At 43.3% G+C, this 22,216-nt stretch overlaps 1 protein-coding gene across 1 annotated transcript in view; it reads left to right on the plus strand.

The window, feature by feature from the left end:
• pcdh15b (protocadherin-related 15b) overlaps positions 1-22,216 on the plus strand; it is an 843,531-nt gene that overhangs the window by 312,252 nt on the left and 509,063 nt on the right. The window contains exons 10-11 of the mRNA XM_068053265.1: positions 11,441-11,549; positions 11,739-11,851. Of these exons, the coding sequence (XP_067909366.1) occupies positions 11,441-11,549; positions 11,739-11,851 (222 nt within the window). The remainder of the gene's footprint in view (positions 1-11,440; positions 11,550-11,738; positions 11,852-22,216) is intronic.

Below are 22,216 nucleotides of genomic sequence, written 5' to 3' on the forward strand. Positions count from 1 at the left end.
TGTTCAGTGCTGTATCTCTAAATAAAGAAAATAGAATGAGCTGCCTGCCACTACCTCTGCTACCTCGAAGAAGTAGAAAAAGGAAGAGAAAGGATTTGTAGTTGCACAAGGGTATTCACTTGGGTGGTTAATGCAGTGTTACATTCTGTTTACAAAAAAGGGTGGCACAGTGGTTAGCACTGCAGCCTCACAGCTCCAGCAACCCGGGTTCAGTTCTCGGTACTGCCTGTGTGGAGTTTGCAAGTTCTCCCTGTGTCTGCGTGGGTTACCGCCGGGTGCTCCGGTTTCCTCCCACAGCCAAAGACTTGCAGGTTGATAGGTAAATTGGCCATTGTAAATTGCCCCTAGTGTAGGTAGGTGGTCGGAGAATGGTGGGGATGTGGTAGAGAATATGGGGTTAATGTAGGATTAGTATAAATGGGTGGTTGATGGTCGGCACAGACACGAATGGCCTCCTTCTGTGCCATAATTTTTCTATGGTTCTAATTCCAGGCTCCAGACAGAAATGGGCCAGTACAATGGGATTTCGTCACATCAATTTCTGCCCTTGAATAACGAATTTTAGGGTTATGTTTAGTGCTTTTTTTCTGCTATGTTTTAGAAACATAGAAAAATAGGAGCAAGAGTAGGCCATTCAGCCCTTCGAGCCTGCTCTACCATTCAATACGATCATGGCTGATCATCCAAACTCAGATTATTGTTCCCGCTTTCTCCCCGTATCCCTTGATCCCATTAGCCCTAAGAACTATATCTAACTCTTTCTTGAATGTATTTAATGATTTGGCCTCAACTGCTTTCTGTGGTAGAGAATTCCACAGGTTCACCACTCTCTGGGTGAAGAAATCGCTCCTCATCTCAGTCATAAATGGCTTACCCCTTATCCTTAGACTGTGGCCCCTGCGTCCTGGACTCACCTGCCATCGGGAACATCTTTCCTGCATCTAGTCTGTCCAGTCCTGTTAGAATTTTGTAGGTTTCTATGAGATCACCTCTCATTCTTCTAAACTCGAGTGAATACAAGCCTAATCGACCCAGTCTCTCTTCATACGTCTGTCCTGCCATCCCAGGAATCAGTCTGGTGAACCTTCGCTGCACTCCCTCCATAGCAAGAACATCCCTCCTCAGATAAGGAGACCAAAACTGCACACAATGCTCCAGATGTGGTCTCACCAAGGCCTTGTATAATTGCAGTAAGACATCCTTGCTCCTGTATTCGAATCCTCTCGCTATGAAGGCCAACATACCATTTGTCTTCTTAACTGCCTGCTGCACCTGCATATTTACTTTCAGCGACTGGTGCACAAGGACACCCAGGTCTCGCTGCACCTCTCCCTTTCCCAATCTATCGCCGTTCAGATAATAATCTGCCTTTCTGTTTTTGCCACCGAAGTGGATAACCTCACATTTATCTAAATTATACTGCATCTGCCATGTATTTGCCTACTCACTCAACCTGTCCAAATCACACTGGAGCTTCTCTGCATCCTCCTCACAGCTCACACTCCCACCCACCTTTGTGTCGTCTGTAAACTTGGATATATTTCAATTAATTCCCTCATCTATATCATTAATATATATTGTGAATAGCTGGGGTCCCAGCACTGATCCCTGCGGTACCCCACTAGTCACTGCCTGCTACTCGGAAAAAGAACCATTTATTCCTACTCTTTGTTTCCTGTCTGCCAACCAGTTCTCTATCCACGTCAGTACCTTCCCCCCCATCCCATGTGCTTTAATTTTCCAGGCTAATCTCTTATGTGGGACCTTATTGAAAGCCTTCTGAAAGTCCAAATAAACTACATCCACTGGTTCTTCCTTATCTATTCTACTAGTTACGTCCTCAAAAAATTCCAGTAGATTTGTCAAGCATGATTTCCCTTTCATAAATCTATGTTAACTTTGTCCGATCCTGTCATTGTTTTCCAAGTGCTCTGCTATTACATCTTCTATAATGGACTCTAGCATTTTCCCCACTATTGATGTCAGGCTAACCGATCTATAATTCCCTGTTTTCTCCCTACCTTATTTTTTAAATAGTAGGGTTACATTAGCTACCCTCCAATCCATTGGAACTGTTCCAGAGTCTATAGAATTTTGAAAAATGACCAACAATGCATCTTCTATTTCTAGGGCCACTTCCTTAAGTACTCTGGGGTGTAGATTATCAGGCCCTGGGGATTTATCGGCCTTCAATCCCATCAATTTGCCTAACACCATTTCCCTACTAATATTGATTTCATACAGCTCCTCCTTCTCACTAGACCCTATGTTCCCCAACATTTCTGGGAGGTAATTTGTGTCCTCCTTTGTGAAGACAGAACCAAAGTATGTATTTAATTGGTCTGCCATTTTAAATACTAATTGAACTGGATATGTTTATTTGAGTGAAGAAAGAAAATGACTGTCAAGAAAATAAGAAATTATTTGAGCAATTAAATTGGCCAGTTTAGGGATCCTTGTTGGTTGATCGCTCAATTTTCTGACAGTTGCTCATTCCCTCTAGGTAATGTTTGCTTTTTGAATCATTCACATTTAGGAAATTTGATATTGTATTGGTAATTAACAGTAAAGTAGTTCTTTGAAGCAATAACTCGTTTCTGCCTTATGAACTTGACATTTTAAAGATGTGATACTCTGAGATTACACTTTGAGGTATGATACTTTTTGATAGTGAAATGCAATATCCACATGCTAAATATAAGACTTTTAATTATAAAGATGGAAAGGTATTGTGCAAAACAAATTTCACATTTAATTATGGCAACCTCAGGATGAAGCTTGCCTATAAATGTGTCTCTTTCCAATAAAAATATTTCTTTGCTCACTTTTCAAAAATCTGGGCACTAAAGTTCTGTTTGAGTGACATTCCTAGAAATACTCATTGGTTCAGATTTTACATTGTGAATAATGGTGAGGCTAACAGCACTCACTGTTATTATGGAGTAATTTGGACAGCAACTTCTGGAGTTCGCAAATGCACAATTAAACGCAGAAATCGGGACATTGCGGTCCGAGTTACCCTGCTCCTCCACAGGTTGTGCTATAACAGTACCTTGCTGTTAGACTCGGCATTAAGTTTTGGTACTCACCCATTAGTTACCCAATAAACATGGCAGAAAAATGCTCATGCTAGTGTGTTCAGACATAACTCAACTTTTAATAGCATGGTAAGTCATAATTATTGTCAAGCTTCCTCTCTTGGCCTGAAAATTTAATTTTACAAATGTGAAGTTTCATTCCTTCAAAATATAGTTAATGTTGATGATTTTAAAAATTACTTCTTCTGTTTGTCTCTTTTATCTCTCTCCTTTAATCCTGTCAGTATGTCCCAATGTTTATTTTCCTTTCTGTACATGATTTATATCTAATTTATAATTCCTGGTTTATACTTCCTAGTTTGGGCTCTGTGTGACTCAGTGGGGATTCTTCCATCTGGTTGAAGAGCCTTGCTGTTACTTAGCATGCTCACAGACACCACAAATCCCCTGTTGAGGGTATGCACTGGATTAGACACCCGATGACAGCAAGTTTACACTTAAAAACCAGCAAAAACTTTGTGGTCAGTTGTCACCATAGACTACTTGCCACAAAATCTGGGCTAATGTTTGTTCAGTAGTGTTCTCCATAGTAAAACTAAAGGCATGCAAACTTGCATATTCAGATAATAAAGATGCACAGGATGAATTAGTTGTTAATTTGTGTTTGGAAAAAATCTTTAAATCAGCTGGTAATATGCCTTGCTTTTATTCTGTGTGAGATACGTTCACATAAGGTATTGAATTAGAGAGCAATGTAAGTTAAGTTGATCAAAAATGTGTACCTAAACTCTTCTCAAGGACCTCACATTGTGCATTGGACACTCACCTGCAATAGAATCAATCTAACTGTGCTGCAAGGGTTATTGAGCCGTAGTTCTTCAAATATATAAGTACAAATGTTAAACACTCTCTGGATAAAGAAGGGAATTTTATATTATTAAAATTCAGTTGCACTTAAAATATTCTTAATTAATATCAGCAATAACAGGACACAGATAGGTTAATATATTGAGCCATTAGCTATCAAATGAAATTTAATGCAGAGAAATTGCATTTTGGGAAGAAGAATCAGGGGAGAAAATATACACTAAATATAAAACATTAAAAGAAGTGGAAGAGCAGAAACATTTAGCAATTCAGATAAAACATTTTTATTGGAGAGAGGACAAATTGATAGTTTTTTTTAAGAAAAAGAATATGGGCTGCTAGGTTTTATGAATAGGTTGTGGCATGCATCAGCAAAGAAGTAAGGCTACACCAATACAAATCAGTGGTTAGATCACACTTAGAATATTATATCCAACTTTTGGTATCCTACTTTAGGAAGAGGGATCAGAAGAGATTCAATAAGATGATGCAAGGAATGAGAAATTTTGGTTTTGAGGACAAATTGTGGCTCTTGTGATCAAAACAGAGAAGGCTAAGAGGAGATCTTATAGAGGTTTGTCAAATTATCAGAGGATTTGAGAAGGTAAATCGGAGACTGGTTGGTGGCATACGTTTAAGATCATCACCAACAAAAAGTGTGTGGGGGGCGGGGGGGGGGGGGGGGGTGGGGTGGAGGTGGTGGTTTAGGACGTTTTTAATGCAGATGTTGTTAGGGAATTCTGTGCTCTACCAGAAAAATAATGGAAGAAACAGAATAACTTTTAAAAGAGAAGCAGATATTTGAAAAAAATAAATAAACATGGCAGGGGAATGGAACTAAGTAGGTATTTTCTTTTAGAGAGAGCTAGCACAAGTATGTTGGGGCAAATGGACTCCTTCTGTCTGCAAAACTCTGATTCTGTAAACATCTGATCTATTGACCAAAATTAAGTTTTCTGTTCCTTTAACATTAATCTGATTAACAGATGAACTGTGACAGCGCACATTACTAGGAGAACAGGTGCTGAATAGAAATGAGTGGCAACTCAGAGATAAGCCAGGAATCAAGGCAACCTGAAAAAGCAGATTAGAACCACTTTAGTTTTAAAATCCTTTAAAGTTCAAGACAAGTCACAGTTAAGTTATATTGAGAAGCAGATTTTGATAATCTCAGAATATAAGCAGTCACATCTGACCTCTTAGATACCTACAAACAAGAATTTCCAATTAATTAGCACTCCTCGGATAAAACATCTCGAGGAACTTTGCAAGGGGACAAATGGACACCAAGCAGCAACTAATTTACAAAAACCCCCAAGACCCATTCAAAACATTGGCCTCTAAGAGGTAAGAAGGGAGGTAGCAAGACAGAATAGTTTTGGAAGGAAGTTCAGAGGTGAGATTCTGAGAGTCAAATGAAGTGGGTGGCAGATGCACTGTAACACAGAGTCAGTGGAATGGAGAGCACAGTCTGGAATGCATTACTAGAGAAGATTACCCAAACAGAATCATGGAGGAATTTGAAAACAAGGACAAGGATCTTGAAGCTGACTCACTGGATGCACATTACTGAAGCCTACTTGCTAAGATCATTGCTGCTAGATGCCTGAACATACCCTTGACTTGGTGCCAGACTTAAGCTGCCATCAGTAAAGGGGAAATCCATGCCACAGAGATCACGAGGGCAGTTTCTTTGAGGTCAGCTGCATGTGCCATTGCTTCGCAGTTGACTAGAAAATCCAACTCAAAAGATTAATTTTCTTATGTAACCGAACAATGTGCCATATATTCAGCCTATGTTTCACAGATCTATTTGTCCACTTAGAGTTGATAGTTATGCACAGTAATTACTATGACTAACGCAAATATCTAAATAACGTAATAAATGATGCCACAGTAATAATGCATGTCATAGAAATCCCATCATTATTTTCTTTATAGAACTGAAGGTGCTTTATGAATTTTAGAAGTTAATGACTTATCTAATTCACAAAGGAGGTAAATCTGCATATTTAAAATTCGGGCCTTCAACAGATTTATTTGTTGTTGAATGCAAGGAATTTATGGACCTTATCCAACAGAAAATAAGTTGTGACTCTGTTCACAGGAATTGTTTGGATGTGCTGAGGAGAAAGGTTGGATTTTATCCTTCACTGATAATTCAAAATGGAAATCAATCATCCAGATTTTTGATGCACTTGCATTCAGTCAGTATTCCAGTAGATAAAGTAAAAGCGCAGTATGTTATGCAATCATATTTTGTGGAAGTTTAGATCAGAGTTCAGCACACTTTCAACTATTTCTGTGAAGGCATCTTAGGTGATTCTAACTCTTCTGTATTCCTGTACAATTTAAATAACCAAGAATCCATTAATTCAAGGATTTGTTTCCTTGCTATGGAATGGCATACGAAGGGCTAGATTTCGTTCTCAGCCCGACGGAGGTTTCATGCCGGGAGGAACCCAGAGAATCGGAGTGGCAGTGGCTGCCATGGAACCCGATGCCAGGAATGCTGGGCCCGATCTTCCCGGCGGTGGGGAAGCTCCGTGGCGGCCCCTCCACCGCTCTGCGACGGGACCCGAGTTTGAATATTTAAAGGGCTGAATTTTACAGACCCCCCGACGTCGGGGGTTGTGGGGGGGGAGTGGGGTGGCTGCAGCGGTGACGAGGCTACATGGTGGACCACTGCCAATCGGCGATGGTCAAAATTTAAATATGTAAAATAATTTAAATGAATGATAAATTACTTTCCTGCTCCCGCGTCCGTCCCGGAGGGGTATTGCTGCTGGTGCCGGCACTTCCGCGCCTTTGGATCCCTATCCAGGGATCCGAAAGCAGAACAATGGTAAGAAGGGGGGAGAAGGTAAGTTTTTCACTGTGGGGTGGGGAAAGCGGCGTCAGACTCATTCATTGGTGTATGGGATGGTGGGAAGGGGTAAAGTTTAAAGTTTGTGAACTTTCGGGGGGAAGGTCAGGTGCACAAGGGAAGTGTTTTAGGGGGTGAGAGGGCAGGTAATTAATCCTATGGTTATTGGGGGGGTGGTGGGAGAGGGTCAGGATCTATTTAATCTTTTAAAATCACGATCTCTTTAAATATTTAAATTGACATGTAGAGCTTGGAACCTTTTAAAAATGGTATCAGCGCCTGTGCAAAGGCAGCTGACGCCATTGCAGGGAACAAACCACCCGCCCCCTTCACGTCACCGAGTGAGTGGTCCGTCCCAGCTATTTAAATGAGCCGTCGTGTTTAATATTGCCGTGGCTCCGTGATGTGCGGCCCGCAGCCCAAAATAACTCTCTGCATCTGCCTCTCACCAAGTATTCTGGGTGGGGAACTTCAATGTCCATCACTAAGAGTGGCTCAGTAGCACCACTACTGATCGAGCTGGCCGAGTACTAAATGACATAGCTGCTAGACTGGGTCTGCGGCAGGTGGTGGGCGAACCAACACGAGGGAAAAACATACTTGGTCTTGGCCTCACCAACCTGCCTGCCACAGATGCATCTGTCCATGACTGTATTGGTCGGAGTGACCATCACACAGTCCTTGTGGAGACGAAGTCCTGCCTTCACATTGAGGATATCGTCCATCGTGTTGTGTGGCACTGTCACCGTGCTAAATGGGATAGATTTCGAACAGATCTAGCAATGCAAAGCTGGGCATCCATGAGGCGCTGTGGGCCATCAGCAGCAGCAGAATTGTAGTCAACCACAATCTGTAACCTCATGGCCCGGCATTTTCTCCACTCTACCATTACCATCAAGCCAGGAGACCAACCCTGGTTGAATGAAGAGTGCAGGAGGGCATGCCAGGAGCAGCACCAGGCATACCTCAAATGAAGTGTCAACCTGGTGAAGCTACAACACAGGACTACTTGCATGCCAAACTGCAGAAGCAGCATGCAATAGACAGAGCTAAGCGATCTCATAACCAACGGATCAGATCTAAGCTCTGCAGTCCTGCCACATCCAGCCATGAATGGTGGTGGACAATTAAACAATGAACTGGAGGAGATGACTCCACAAATATCCCCATCCTCAATGATGGGGGAGCCCAGCATATCAGTGCAAAAGAGAAGGCTGAAGCATTTGCAACAATCTTCAGCCAGAAGTGTCAAGCTGATGATCCATCTCGGCCTCCTCCTGAAGTCCCCAGCATCACAAATGCCAGTCTTCAGCCAATTCTATTCACTCCACATGATATCAAGAAATGACTGAAGGCACTGGATACTGCAAAAGCTATGGGCCCTGACAATATTCCGGAAATAGTACTGAACACCTGTGCTCCAGAACTTGCCGCGCCCCTAGCCAAGCTGTTCCAGTATAGCTACAACACTGACATCTACCTGGCAATGTGGAAAATTGCCCAGGTATGTCCTGTACACAAAAAGCAGGACAAGTCCAACCCGGCCAATTACCGGCCCATTAGCCTACTCTCAATCATCAGCAAAGTGATGGAAGGTGTCATCACCAGTTCCATCAAGTAGCACTTGCTTAGCAATAACCTGCTCAGTGATACCCAGTTTGGGTTCCGACAGGGCCACTCAGCTCCTGACCTCATTACAGCCTTGATTCAAACATGGACAAAAGAGCTGAACTCAAGAGCTGAGGTGAGAGTGACTGCCCTTGACATCAAGGCAGCATTTGACCGAGTATGGCATCAAGGAGCCCCAGCAAAACTGGAGTCAATGGGAATCAAGGGGAAAACTCTCTGCTGGTTAGAGTCTTACCTAGTGCAAAGGAAGATGGTTGTGGTTGTTGGAGGTCAATCATCTGAGCTCCAGGACATCACTGCAGGAGTTCCTCAGGGTAGTGTCCTAGGCCCAACCATCTTCAGCTGCTTCATCAATGACCTTCCTTCAATCATAAGGTCAGAAGTGGGGATGTTCACTGATGATTGCACAATGTTCAGCACCATTCGCGACTCCTCAAATACTGAAGCAGTCCATGCAGAAATGCAGCAAGACCTGGACAATATCCAGGCTTGGGCTGAGAAGTGGCCAGTATCATTTGCGCCACACAAGTGCCAGGCAATGACCATCTCAAACAAGAGAGAATATAACCATATCCCCTTGACATTCAATGGCATTACCATTGCTGAATCCCCCACTATCAATATCCTCGGGGCTACCATTGACCAGAAACTGAACTGGAGTATCCATATAAATACCATGGCTACAAGAGCAGGTCAGAGGCTAGGAATCCTGCAGCAAGTAACTCACCTCCTGACTCCCCAAAGCCTGTCCACCATCTACAAGGCACAAGTCAGGAGTATGGTGGAATACTCTCCACTTGCCTGGATGGTTGCAGCTCCAACAACACTCAAGAAGCTCGACACCATCCAGGACAAAGCAGCCCGCTTGATTGGCACACCATCCACAAACATTCACTCACTCTACCACCAACGCACAGTGGCAGCAATGTGTACCATCTACAAGATGCACTGTAGCAATGCACCAAGGCTCCTTAGACAGCACCTTCCAAACACGCGACCTCTATCACCTCGAAGGATAAGAACAGCAGATGCATGGGAACATCACCACCTGCAAATTCCCCTCCAAGTCACACACCATCCTGACTTGGAACTATATCGTCGTTCCTTCACTGTCACTGGGTCAGAATCCTGGAACTCCCTTCCTAACAGCACTGTGGGTGTACCTACCTCACATGGACTGCAGCGGTTCAAGAAGGCAGCTCACCACCACCTTCTCAAGGGCAATTAGGGATGGGCAATAAATGCCGGCATAGCCAGTGATGCCCACATCCCATGAATGAATAAAAAAAAAAAATCCCCACTTTCTTCATTCCACTATTGGAGGCTGTACCTACTGTCATCTATGCCATATGCTCTGTAATTTCCTCTCTAAACCTCAGTCTCTCCATCCCTCTGAAGGGTAATGGGAGACAGGAAAGTGGAGTTAAGGCACAATCAGCTCAGCCCTGGCCTTCTTGAATGACAGAGCAGGCTCAAGAGGCCAAATGGCCTACTCCTGCTCCTATTTCTTATGTTCTTATTTACCTCCCCCTCTTCCTTTGACATCCTTTTTAAAATACACCTCTTTGACATAGCTGTTAATTACCCCACCTAATATCTCCTTCTTTGGCACTAGATAAATGTAAGTTGTTTTAGAGTTATAGTTCTGGATCTTGTAGAAAATGGCAGCCGCCACGCACGGGCGCCATGCCGTCATGATCTTGCATCGGGCGGGCACTTTGCATATGCACAGCAGCCACCCCACTCCAATCATGTGGTGGGGCGGCCTCGGCGATGCTGTTCATGAGATCACATGTTGAAGGAGCAGGTGTTGCCACCATTTTTAAAAGGCTGCCAGCCCTGCAAACAATACAACATGACACAGAATTGACCCTTCCCCCCCACCCACCCCCCGTACAGTACATAGTGCAGAGTTGACCCCATCCCCCCTATACACAACAGAACACAGAGCTGACCCCTTCCCCACCCCCACATATAGTACACAGTGCAGAGTTGACCCCTTCCCCTCTTTGGTGGCACCATCTTTCCCTGGACGAGAAAGTGAAGGCGCTTGAGTACCACACGTCACGCTGAAGCTCAGGAACTGAAGGTAAGATCACTGCGGATTACATTTTAATTATTGTAAAGATGTAATTTAAATATGCAAACTTGGATCCCATCGCAGAGCTTCCCATAGCTTCCCCACCGCCCAGAAGATTGGGCCCGGCAATCCCAGTGTTAGGTTCTGTGGTTGGCTGCTGCCGCTCTGATTTTCCTGCTCCCCCCCACCACGGAACCCAATGGCGGGAGGAGAACAAAATCCAGCCAGTAGATAATGTGCGTGTAAGATTTTAATGTTAGGTCGTCATCACAGAATTTGAGAACCTGGGCAAAGATTTGATGTGCCTGGAGCAAAGACTGGATAAATTGCAGCTATTTCCCTCCTCCAAAACACATGTGCATTAATCAATATAATGATATTCACATCAGTTGCACAGAGTAGGGTGTGGGAAGGAAGTGGGGAGTGGGCAGTGCAGGAATGTGGTTGATGCAACTTTGGACATTGAAAGATAGTGTTTGAAGAGATCCAGGAGACACTGCAACACCATTTTACTTATATCTGTTCTGATATTTAAAGAAGAAGCATATTTTCAAGCCAAAACTCTTTGTGGCTATCAGCGGGTTTTGTTAAAAAAAACTATTTTTGCGAAGTTTTAACATTGTATGAAATTTTGTTGCTGCACTTTCGTTGCCTTTTGTTTCGAATGTCACAAGCCTATTGTTATAAAGCACATATGGTCTTCAAAATCTCAGCCATAAAAACAATTGTTAGGCTATTTGGCTAAAGTTGAGAGTCACAAGTTATTCTTTGAATATCATCCTAAGATACCTAGTAAACAGTGCTTTGATGAAAAGTTTGACATCGCTGCTCAGATATCTACAGAAAGAAATAAAAATGGGAATTTACAAATAAATTATTAAATGCAACAGAAAGGTAGAAGCATTATTAAATTATAAGAATCTTTTTGAAAAATAAGGTTGTTATTTTGCTTTTTTTCAGGCAAGGATAAACCCGGTGAATGTTACCCCTCGAATTTTAGCTGTTGACCAGGATATAAATATTAAACCAACTGATGATCAACCAGGAATTGTCTACAGCATTCTTGTTGGTTGGTAACTGTGAAATACCCTTTGTTTGTATTGTCATCTGGACTTATATTTAATGAGACACTGGGTTTTTGTTTTAGAAATGTTTAATGAATTTACTATACTAACTAGGTAAATTATTTGATGCATTAAATGCTATGCCAATCATTTTCAAGGAATTAATCATAAAAAATTGTGCTGTTTTGTTTAAGGTACTCCCGAGGATTATGCTAAGTACTTTTCTCTGAATAATATCACTGCAGAGCTCTATCTCCTAAGGCCAATAAACAGGGATTTTCATCAGAAATTTGATTTGGTTATTAAGGTAAATTCAAATTAATTGTTTTTTGTGAAGTGTGCTATTGAATACATAATAAGAAAGGAACTGGGATAATATGCAATTAATATTTATCCATAGCACTATAAAGTATCCACATCAGCAGAGATTGGGAGCTACATAAAAGTAAATGTTATGCACTATAGACACAGATTGTGCTACAATATTTAATGTTAACAGTTTCCATTTATGTATTCACTCTGCACCTTTAAATTATTCTTCATTTTCTGGTAGTTTCAAAATTCAATGGAATTTGTGTTGCCAGGGAGACATTGTGAGATCTTTTGTTTTCTTTTAAAAGAGTAAATCGTCTTCAAATGAGGGTAGAGATAATAGTTTAAAACTGAAATGAGCCAAGGATTTTGGATGGCAAGTTAAGTTGAAAGTCAGTCAGCTGAGTGTTGTTACTGCAAGGATGGAGCTAAGTGCATTGCCAGTGATGCCAATGGAATTTTCTGATCAAGAATGTGCAGGCAGAAGCTCTAACTCCAATGATTGGCAGAGATACCCTACTGTGATCAGACTGCAGTGAGTCTTTGTTATGCTTTACAGGATGATAATAACTGGGCAGCCTATGTACTAAGTGAATGGTGTTGAAATAACTACGGATGAAATTGAAAGAGAGCTAGCAGCCTTAGTAGACTTGACACTCAAAATGTCCAGCTATTGTACAGCAACAATCAACAAAGCCAATAGAATGTTGAACTGAATAGCCAAAAGAACAGAATGTAAGTCAGAAGAAGACGTGATCAAACTGTACAGTGTAGACCACATCTTGAGAACTGTGTTCAATTCATGTTGCTGAAAAACAAGAGAAACATTCAAGTGCTGGATGCAGTGCAGAGAAGAGAGTTACAAGGCTGGTCTCTCGGGTTTGAGTTACGAGGAAAGGAAGATTTTTAAAAATAGGTTCTTGTCTCCACTGATTCACTCAGAACATCATTCTGAACATTAATCATTCTTTGCCAAAAGAAGTGCTTCTGGAAATTGGTCTTACTTTTTACCAGTTTCTACCTATAATCTTCTTGTCTTGCAGTTGTAGTTTAACTTAAAATGGTGCTCCAGATTTGACTTTTGTTTTCACGTATTATCATTAACCTCTATCAGGTTCCTTTTCATTCATCTCCTTTCAAATCTGAAGAGTTCTGACAACTCAGCCTTTGAAACAGAGGACCTGCTTGAAGGTCTTGCATGTTTTTGTTGTTCCTTAGTGACCGAAGTGTATATAGTGTTCAATTTGGAGCCTATCCAGAGCTGTGCATGATGGTATCAGACTGTATTTGCCAATTTAACTCTGCATTTTGATTTATTTTTAGATTGCTGCTTCAGAATGTCTGAGTCTATTATCACTCCCAGTTCTCTTTCAGCCTCTTCCTTCTCTGGTTCAGCTCAGTTTATTGAGAAAATTGGTCTTCCATTGTTTCATCATTTGTGCTATCCGTATTAAATTTCATCTACCATAGATCTGTTTACTTACAAATTCTGTCTAAGCCTTTCTGTAATTCCATGGCTGCCTGATCAGTTTCCACTGCTCTCTAAATAGCCTAGTGTTACTACCATATGAGAAATGTGTCCAGGGGTCTTTTGCTGTCTTTACCTGGTCGTAGTGTAACAGGATTTAATTTTAAACACATTGTGTTTTGAACTCCTTTTTGGTGAATCCTTGTTCACAGTTTTCCAATTATAAGGCAAAGAAGTGATCACACCAGGATTTCTCAGGTTTAAAGAAGAAAAATGAAATTTATTAAGCCTTAACCTTAAACTCTAATACGGTTAACGCCTACAGATATACAACGCGCCCACGCTAGCATGCACACGTGATATACACATGCAAATATTGACAGAAAAGATAAAGTGGAACAGTTTGAGGCAATATCTTGTTACTGTGCTTTGAGCTCATTGCAGAGTCCTTTTGCAGATAGTTCTTGCATTTTGTTGGGGCCCAGTATTCTGCTTGAACCCTGTTCATGTAGGAGACTTTTCTCTCTTTGAGGTTCACGTGTTTTCACAAGATTCAGTTCTGTGGGAAAGGAGATGGGAGCAGGCAGACAGGATAGGGTTCTGCTTCAGTTCCAGGAGTACATGGCATTCTGAGTTCAAATCCTTTGTTGGAAGCTCAAATCGCAGCAGCCAGCTAGTCATGTGACTAAAACTGGTCTGACCACTTATTCTGTGATTGTAGATTCTGCTATCTTAGCAGTTAACCTGGAATCCTAGCTCCCCCCCCACCTTCAACATCTGGTAATCAGAAGTCCATTGTTGGTTGAATGAGTCAGGGCATGGCCCTTTGTCCCTTGTTCCAACACTGTCAGTTACCATGCAAATGTCTTTCCGGTCAGGGGCTCGCAATTTTAAGTTTTAATGTTTGTGTGGCGAAATCATGTGCGTCTCAATCTGGGAAGGTGGGGGGCGGGGGCGGGGGCGGGGTGGGGATGAACTGCGATTTGAAGAAAATTACGTATTTCATTAGAGTTTGAGAAAAATATAAGATACAGAAAGAAAAACCATGCATTTCTCTCATTCATTTCCATTCATTCAACAATCTTAAAGCTCATTAAAAATGGTGTGCTCTGGGTGCCAGGGTTGCTTTACAAAGACTTTTGACTTCAGGGGATGGGTGGTTCCCTTTTCCTCTGACTGTGGGGGAGGAGTCTTTGTTAACATCTCCCTTTGTTCTTGGGACACTCCTACCTGCCGGTATTTATGCAGACTTGGCTGCAGTCTCCTGTGGCATTTCGGCTAGGTGAGGCATCACCCTCATAGTTTCTGTGCCCCCTAGAGGTCTCTGTTAGTCTCTGCAGGTTCCTGTAAATGCTGATAGCAACTCTGGGGCATGCTTCTAGAGTCTGCATTTACATAGGAGGATGCAGGATCTAACTTTTCAAATTTTCTGGGGTTGGTTGACCAGACAGTAGGGGTTTTCATTCGGGATTCCGCCCAGACTTTCTTCAACCTGCTCTCTGGTTCATCTTTTCCCCTTCACTTTCTAAACTTTTGCCAGCCGTTTGCCTGCCTGTCCCCTTTTGTTCTCAGCGGGGGTCCCTTACAGTTCACCAGCCCTCTGCTGGAGGGGCCTCCTAACACTGCCACAGGACTCAGGAGTTCAGGTTTCACTGTAGGCTGGGGTTTCTCCTCAACCTGGGACATGCGACAACTCCTGCAGTACTCCAGCACATCTTTGTGGAGTTTTGGCCAGTGAAACTGCTGTCTTATGCGGGCTTTGGTTTTTTAGTTTAGTTTAGTTTAGAGATACAGCACTGAAACAGGCCCTTCGGCCCACCGAGACTGTGCCGACCATCAACCACCCATTTATACTAATGCTACACTAATCCCATATTCCTACCGCATCCCCACCTGTCCCTATAGTTCTCTATCACCTACCTACACTAGGGGCAATTGCTAATGGCCAATTTACCTATTAACCTGCAAGTCTTTGGCATGTGGGAGGAAACCGGAGCACCCGGAGGTCTTTCGTATATTGGCATGTACAGCCACTGTAGTCTCGTACGCCCTTCTTAATATTTCTCCCCAGTACCTCTGTGGCACCACTGACAGTTGAACTACTGTCCACTCCTTGCCCTCAGGTCTGTGAGGAGAACTCCATTTCCTCATCAGTATGTCATTCTTTAAAGAGTAGCAATCAGGGACTTCCTCTGCTTCACTTTCAGACTGGGCAGCCTATGCTAACTCTCGCAATATGGGCTGGCTCACTGAGCCTCACCAAGGGAAAATCCATTTAATTCATTCCCTGGGTCTTCTAACTTTCCAAAGAAAGTTTCGGACAGGCAGACCTCATGGTCATCTGCCTGCAGTGCCAATGCAGTCTCCTCTGGGAGAGCTGGTTTGATTGCGGCTTGATCCACTCCACATTCACGGACTCTGCAGGGGAACGACTGCTGCCACTGCCTTATCTCTCTGACCTCCTGCGGTCTTTCTTTCACTATTGGGGGGCTACCACCTTTACCCCCACCAGATAATTACCTAGGAGCAGGTCAACCCTGTCCACAAGCAAACTGGGGATAATCCCGACAGTCACCGGTCCCAAAACTAGGTCGCACTCCAAGTGCACCCGGTGTACAGGTACAGGCATACACTGCCCTCCAATACCATTCACCACCACTTTGGTGTTCTCTGCACTCTCTGGGGGAAAGGTCAGGCTTTTCTCACTAAAAAGGATCTAGTGGCCCCTGTGTCCCTAACAATCACTGTGGGCTTGCTTACCCCACTCGAGGGGTGTGGGGTTACTTTCCCTTCAGACACAAAACCCTGATAACCTTCAGGAATCCTTTTAACTTTTCCTGCACTGGCCATTATAAGCTTCCTGGGTCTCACTCTTACTGCAGTTAAAGCCACAGCTTGTTCTCTGGTTTCCATCCGGGTCCCATCCTCACTGAGTGGGTGTGCCTCATTAACTCTACCAGTTTTACCTTTAGTTTCCAGCAGTCAGCTTTTAAATGCCCTGCCTTATTACAATGGAAGCACACAGGTCTCCAGGTCTCACTCTTGCTCACAGCACCTTCCTTTTTAGCTGGAGGAGGGCCTGCTGTGTCTCCTGCTTTCCGTTCTCTCCCAGGACTGCCTGAGCATAGATCATTTTAAAAAATTCATTCATGGGATGTGGGTGACGCTGGCCAGGCCAGCATTTATTGCCCATCCCTAATTGCCCTTGAGAAGGTGGTGGTGAGCTGCCTTCTTGAACTGCTGCTGTCCTGTTAGGAAGGGAGTTCCAGGATTTTGACCCAGCGACAGTGAAGGAACGGCGATATAGTTCAAAGTCAGGATGGTGTGTGACTTGGAGGGGATCTTGCAGGTGGTGTTCCCATGTATTTGCTGCCCTTGTCCTTCGAGCTGGTGGAGGTCGAGGGTTTGGAAGGTGCTGTCTGAGGACCCTTGGTGCATTGCTGCAGTGCATCTTGTAGATGGTACACACTGCTGCCACTGTGCGTCGGTGGTGGAGGGAGTGAATGTTTGTAGATGGGGTGCCAATCAAGCGGGCTGCTTTGTCCTGGATGGTGTCGAGCTTCTTGAGTGTTGTTGGAGCTGCAACCATCCAGGCAAGTGGAGAGTATTCCACCATACTCCTGACTTGTGTCTTGTAGATGGTGGACAGGCCTTGGGGAGTCAGGAGGTGAGTTACTCGCCTCAGGATTCCTAGACTCTGACCTGCTCTTGTAGCCATGGTATTTATATGGCTACTTCAGTTCAGTTTCTGGTCAATGGTAGCCCCTAGGATGTTGGCGCAAATGTTACTTGCCGCTTATCAGCCCAAGCCTGGATATTGTCCAGGTCTTGCTGCATTTCTACACGGACTGCTTCAGTGCCTGAGGAGTCACGAATGGTGCTGAACATTGTGCAATCATCAGCGAACATTCCCACTTCTGACCTTATGATTGAAGGAAGGTCATTGATGAAGCAGCAGAAGATGGTTGGGCCCAGGACACTACCCTAAGGAACTCCTGTCGTGATTTCCTGGAGTTCAGATGATTGACCTCCAACAACCACAGCCATCTTCCTTTGCGCTAGGTATGGCTCCAGCCAGCGGAGGGTTTTCCCCCTGATTCCCATTGACCTCAGTTTTGCTAGGGCTCCTTGATGCCATACTTGGTCAAATGCCGCCTTGATGTCAAGGGCAGTCACTCTCACCTCATCTCTTGAGTTCAGCTCTTTTGTCCATGTTTGAACTAATGAGGTCAGGAGCTGAGTGGCCCTGTCGGAACCCAAACTGAGCGTCACTGAGCAGGTTATTGCTAAGCAAGTGCTGCTTGATGGCACTGTTGATGACATCTTCCATCACTTTGCTGATGATTGAGAGTAGGCTGATGGGCCGGTAATTGGCCGGGTTGGACTTGTTTTGCTTTTTGTGTCCAGGACATACCTGGGCAATTTTCCATATTGCAGGGTAGATGCCAGTGTTGTAGCTGTACAGGAACAGCTTGGCTAGGGCCATGGCAAGTTCTGGAGCACAGGTCTTCAGTACTATTGCCGGAATATTGTCAGGGCCCATAGCTTTTGCAGTATCCAATGCCTTCATTCGTTTCTTGGGAACAGCTTGGCTAGGGCCGTGGCAAGTTCTGGAGCACAGGTCTTCAGTACTATTGCCGGAATATTGTCAGGGCCCATAGCTTTTGCAGTATCCAATGCCTTCATTCGTTTTTTGATATCATGCGGAGTGAATCGAATTGGCTGAAGTCTGGCATCTGTGTTGCTGGGGACTTCAGGAGGAGGCCGAGATGGATCATCAACTCGGCACTTCTGGCTGAAGATTGTTGCAAATGCTTCAGCCTTATCTTTCGCACTGATGTGCTGGGCTCCCCCATCATTGAGGATGGGTATATTTGTGGAGCCACCTCCTCCAGTTAGTTGTTTAATTGTCCACCACCATTCATGGCTGGATGTGGCAGGACTGCAAAGCTTAGATCTGATCCGTTGGTTATGGGATCGCTTAGCTCTGTCTATCGCATGCTGCTTACACAGTTTGGCATGCAGATAGTCCTGTGTTGTAGCTTCACCAGGTTGGCACCTCATTTTGAGGTATGCCTGGTGCTGCTCCTGGCATACCCTCCTGCACTCTTCATTGAACCAGGGTTGGTCTCCTGGCTTGATGGTAATGGTAGAATGGGGGATATGCTGGGCCATGAGGTTACAGATTGTGGTTGAGTACAATTCTGCTGCTGCTGATGGCCCACAGCGCCTCATGGATGCCCAGTTTTGCATTGCTGGATCTGTTCGAAATCTATCCCATTTAGCACGGTGATAGTACCACACAACACGACGGACTGTATCCTCAATGTGAAGGCGGGACCTCGTCTCCCAAGGACTGTGCGGTGGTCACTCCTACCAATACAGTCATGGACAGAAGCATCTGCAGCAGGCAGATTGGTGAAGACGAGGTCAAGTATGTTTTTCCCTCGTGTTGGTTCCCCCACCACCTGCCGCAGACCCAGTCTAGCAGCTATGTCCTTTAGGACTCGGCCAGCTCGGTCAGTAGTGGTGCTAACGAGCCACTCTTGGTGATGGACATTGAAGTCCTCCACCAGAGTACATTTTGTACATTTCTTCCCACCCTTTGTCCTTTTCGGATTTGTGGGGATTACTAGGAAAGGTTCTCCCCTGGGAAACTGACTTATAAATTAAAGCCATCTCATCGTCCAGAATGGACGCTTGCCCGACTCTCTGAACCTGCTGCTCATCTACATGGGCCTTTATTGAGAGTGGAAGAGAGCTTTTAAGTTCCTCTAACAGAGTTACTTTTCTGAGAGTCTAATAGCTGAGCTGTATTTTAAGAGCCCTTAGCCACTTGTCAAAGGCCAGCTGCTTACTTCTTTCAAACGGCAGATACGTTTTAAATAGCTTGCTTCTTAAGGGTTCTAAACTTTTTTTGGTAGGCTTCGGGTACTAATTTATATTCCCCATTTTTAGTCAGTTCATAATCTGATGAACGCTCATCTGGCAACAAATAATAAACCTCATGGGCTTTTCCAATTAGCTTGCTTTGTATTAAAAGAGACCAGGTCTCTGCTGGCCATTTTAGCTGCCTTCCCAATTTCTCAAAAGACACAAAAAATGTTTCCACATCTTCCTCACTAAATTTTGGAATTAGTTGGGTGAGTTTTAGCAATTTTGTATCCAGCCCTGAACTCTGCTCCTCCATAGTGGCAATGCTTTCACTGGGGTTACTCTGTCGCCCCCTAGTTAACTCAAACCGCTTTAGCTGTCTTTCTTCGGATTCTTTCTGGAATATTCTTTCTCTCTCTCCTGCCTCTCTCTTTCCCTCTCCTGTCTTTCTGTTTCTTCATGTTCCTTCTGGAAGGCTTTCTTTCTCTTCCCGTTTCTTCTGGAAGGCTCTCTCTTTCTCCCTCTCTCTTTCCTCAAATTTAAGTTTCCTTTGTTCCAATGTATCAGTGATCCCACGTTGCTCAGCCATTTTTCTCAACTCCTCCATAGACAGTGCTTTTAACTTATCCTGGGTTACTTCACCCGGGCTTGGAGATCTATACCCATCAGTTGCAGACATGTTTGTATTCAATCACACACAACCACAAGAAAACCTGTATTAATATTGCTCTTTTTCTCTTGGGAACAATTTGGCTTGCCACTTCCAATTTCTCATTTGTCTGTGTGTAAAATTCTGGACACCAGCACCCAAATTTCTGTTATGACCAGGTGAGCAAGGTGTCTAGTGGTCTTTCTCAGCCTTCACCTGTTCTTACTGTAACAGGGTTTTGTTTTTTATACACCATGTTTTGGGCTACCCCGTTGGTGAATCCTTGTTCACCGCTTTCCAAGTATAAGGCAAAGAAATTAGCACAAACAGGCTTTCTTAGGTTTAAAGAAGAAAAGTGAAATTTTTTTAAACTTAAACTTAAACTCTAATTTGGTTAATGCCTATGGATACATGCCATGCCTCACGCTATGCGCAATGCACACATGCAAATAGAGACAGAAAAGAGCAGAAGAAAAATAGCGGAGAGGTTTGAGGCAATCTCTGAAGAGCGGTTTTTGGTATTGTGCTTCGTGCTCGCTCTGGTCCTTGCTTGTAGGTAGATCTTGCTTTTCATTGGGGCCCAGTATTCCTCTTAAACCTTGTTCATTGTCGGAGATTTTTCTCTCTCGGGGTTCATGTCTTCAATGGATTACGAAGCTGGCGAGAACGAGATGAGAGCAGACAGGAGAGAGGTCTTTTCCAGTCCAGGAGCAAACAGCTTTCTGTCTGCAAACACTGTTTCTCCAATTTAAAACTCCCCCTAGTTGGCCAGCAGGTGGTCATGTGACTGACTGGTTTGACCAGGATTCCTCTGTGTATTGGGGCAGGGACTGGTCCTTTTGTTCCAACACTGTTTGCTAGTATGCAAATGCCTTTTCAGTCAAGGGTTTTGTGTTGTTTTTTAAAGCAAGTTATTTCTTTACTCCAGTAACAGTTTAAAAATCAGTGTTCATGTGGCAAAATTAATTTGCCTCATTCTTGGCAGGTGGGGGCCTGCATGACAATCGTCAGGACAATAGAATTTTGACATTCTACTTTGTATTCCAAGATCCAAGTCATTTATATATAACAAAAAAATCTGTGGCCCTAGCACTGACCCTTGGGGCAACATCACTGTCTACCATCCTCCAGTCTGAAAAATAGCCATTGACCGTGACTCGCTGCTTTCTGGCCTTAAGCCAATGTTTTATCCAGTTGGACACTGACCCTCCTATTCCATGAGCCTCAGCGTTGTTAACCAGCCTTCTATGTGGTACTGTTTGAAATGCTTTCTTAAAATCCATATGGACAACATCCGCTGCATTCCCTTCATCAACCTTCGCTGTTATTTCATCAAAGAAGGTTGATTTACAGAGCAGATATGCCAGAAACTGAAAAGCTGTAGGAAAGGGATAGAGCGCTTTCAAGGGTAAATAGAAAGCACCAAAATCCAAGTTGGTTTACCTCTGTTATTTCATGAGGTTTCAATTAAACAAGACACAGATGTATTTACCTGCTTTATAATCAAACAAATGCTTGATGTATTGTGAAGTTGAAAATATTGTAGCTTTTTTAATTGCTTAAAACAACTGTATTGTATTAGTTCTGTATAGTGGTTTAAATGAAAAAAATAAATAGAAAAAGAATCATCTTGAAGATGACTTGTGATGCAACCATACATATTCATTAATTAACTAATGCTGCAGCTACCTGAACCAATGTATTTAATTAACTTTTAAACAGCTGCTGTTTCAATGCAAGATTGACCAACCAATCCGACTCCCATTGTTTCAGCTCATCAGTCATATTCTTTTATTGCTTGTGGACAGATTAGTTAGTAATCTTGACCAATCAATAATCATTTTCCCATTTCCTCTTCAGTCATCTCTAAACAATGTAGTCTTTTACTTTTGGCTCTTTTATGTGTATTGTTTAATGATATTATCCAGGATTAATTATTTTTTAAATGTAAACCAGCATCTCATTCGATTTATGTGACTCAGTAGATGTTTTGCCACATGGGTTAACATTAAATCATATTCTTAGATGTTTAAGAGTTTCCTGTCATGTACTTCTAACATTTCATTACACAAAATGCAACATAGGGATGGCGCTTGTATTAGGTAGAAATCTGTGGACATGTTGTGCATTTCACTCTAAAACACAGCTATTTATGAAGTTAATTTGGACCCATTGTAATTGAAGTTTGGCTTGAATTCACTCATTAAAGTGTTTCTTGCAATCTAATTTTAACTCAGTGCATAAAAGAAGCTTAACATAGAATAAATATAATACTACCCTTGATAGATAGGACAGTGGGCTGTCTGGCAGCCCAGACACATTGTTCAAGTGAACTTGCACCTCTTGCTGCTTGTCCTTTGATGTGGCTG

This window comes from Heterodontus francisci, chromosome 20 (assembly GCF_036365525.1).
Source record: "Heterodontus francisci isolate sHetFra1 chromosome 20, sHetFra1.hap1, whole genome shotgun sequence".
NCBI lineage: Eukaryota > Metazoa > Chordata > Chondrichthyes > Heterodontiformes > Heterodontidae > Heterodontus > Heterodontus francisci.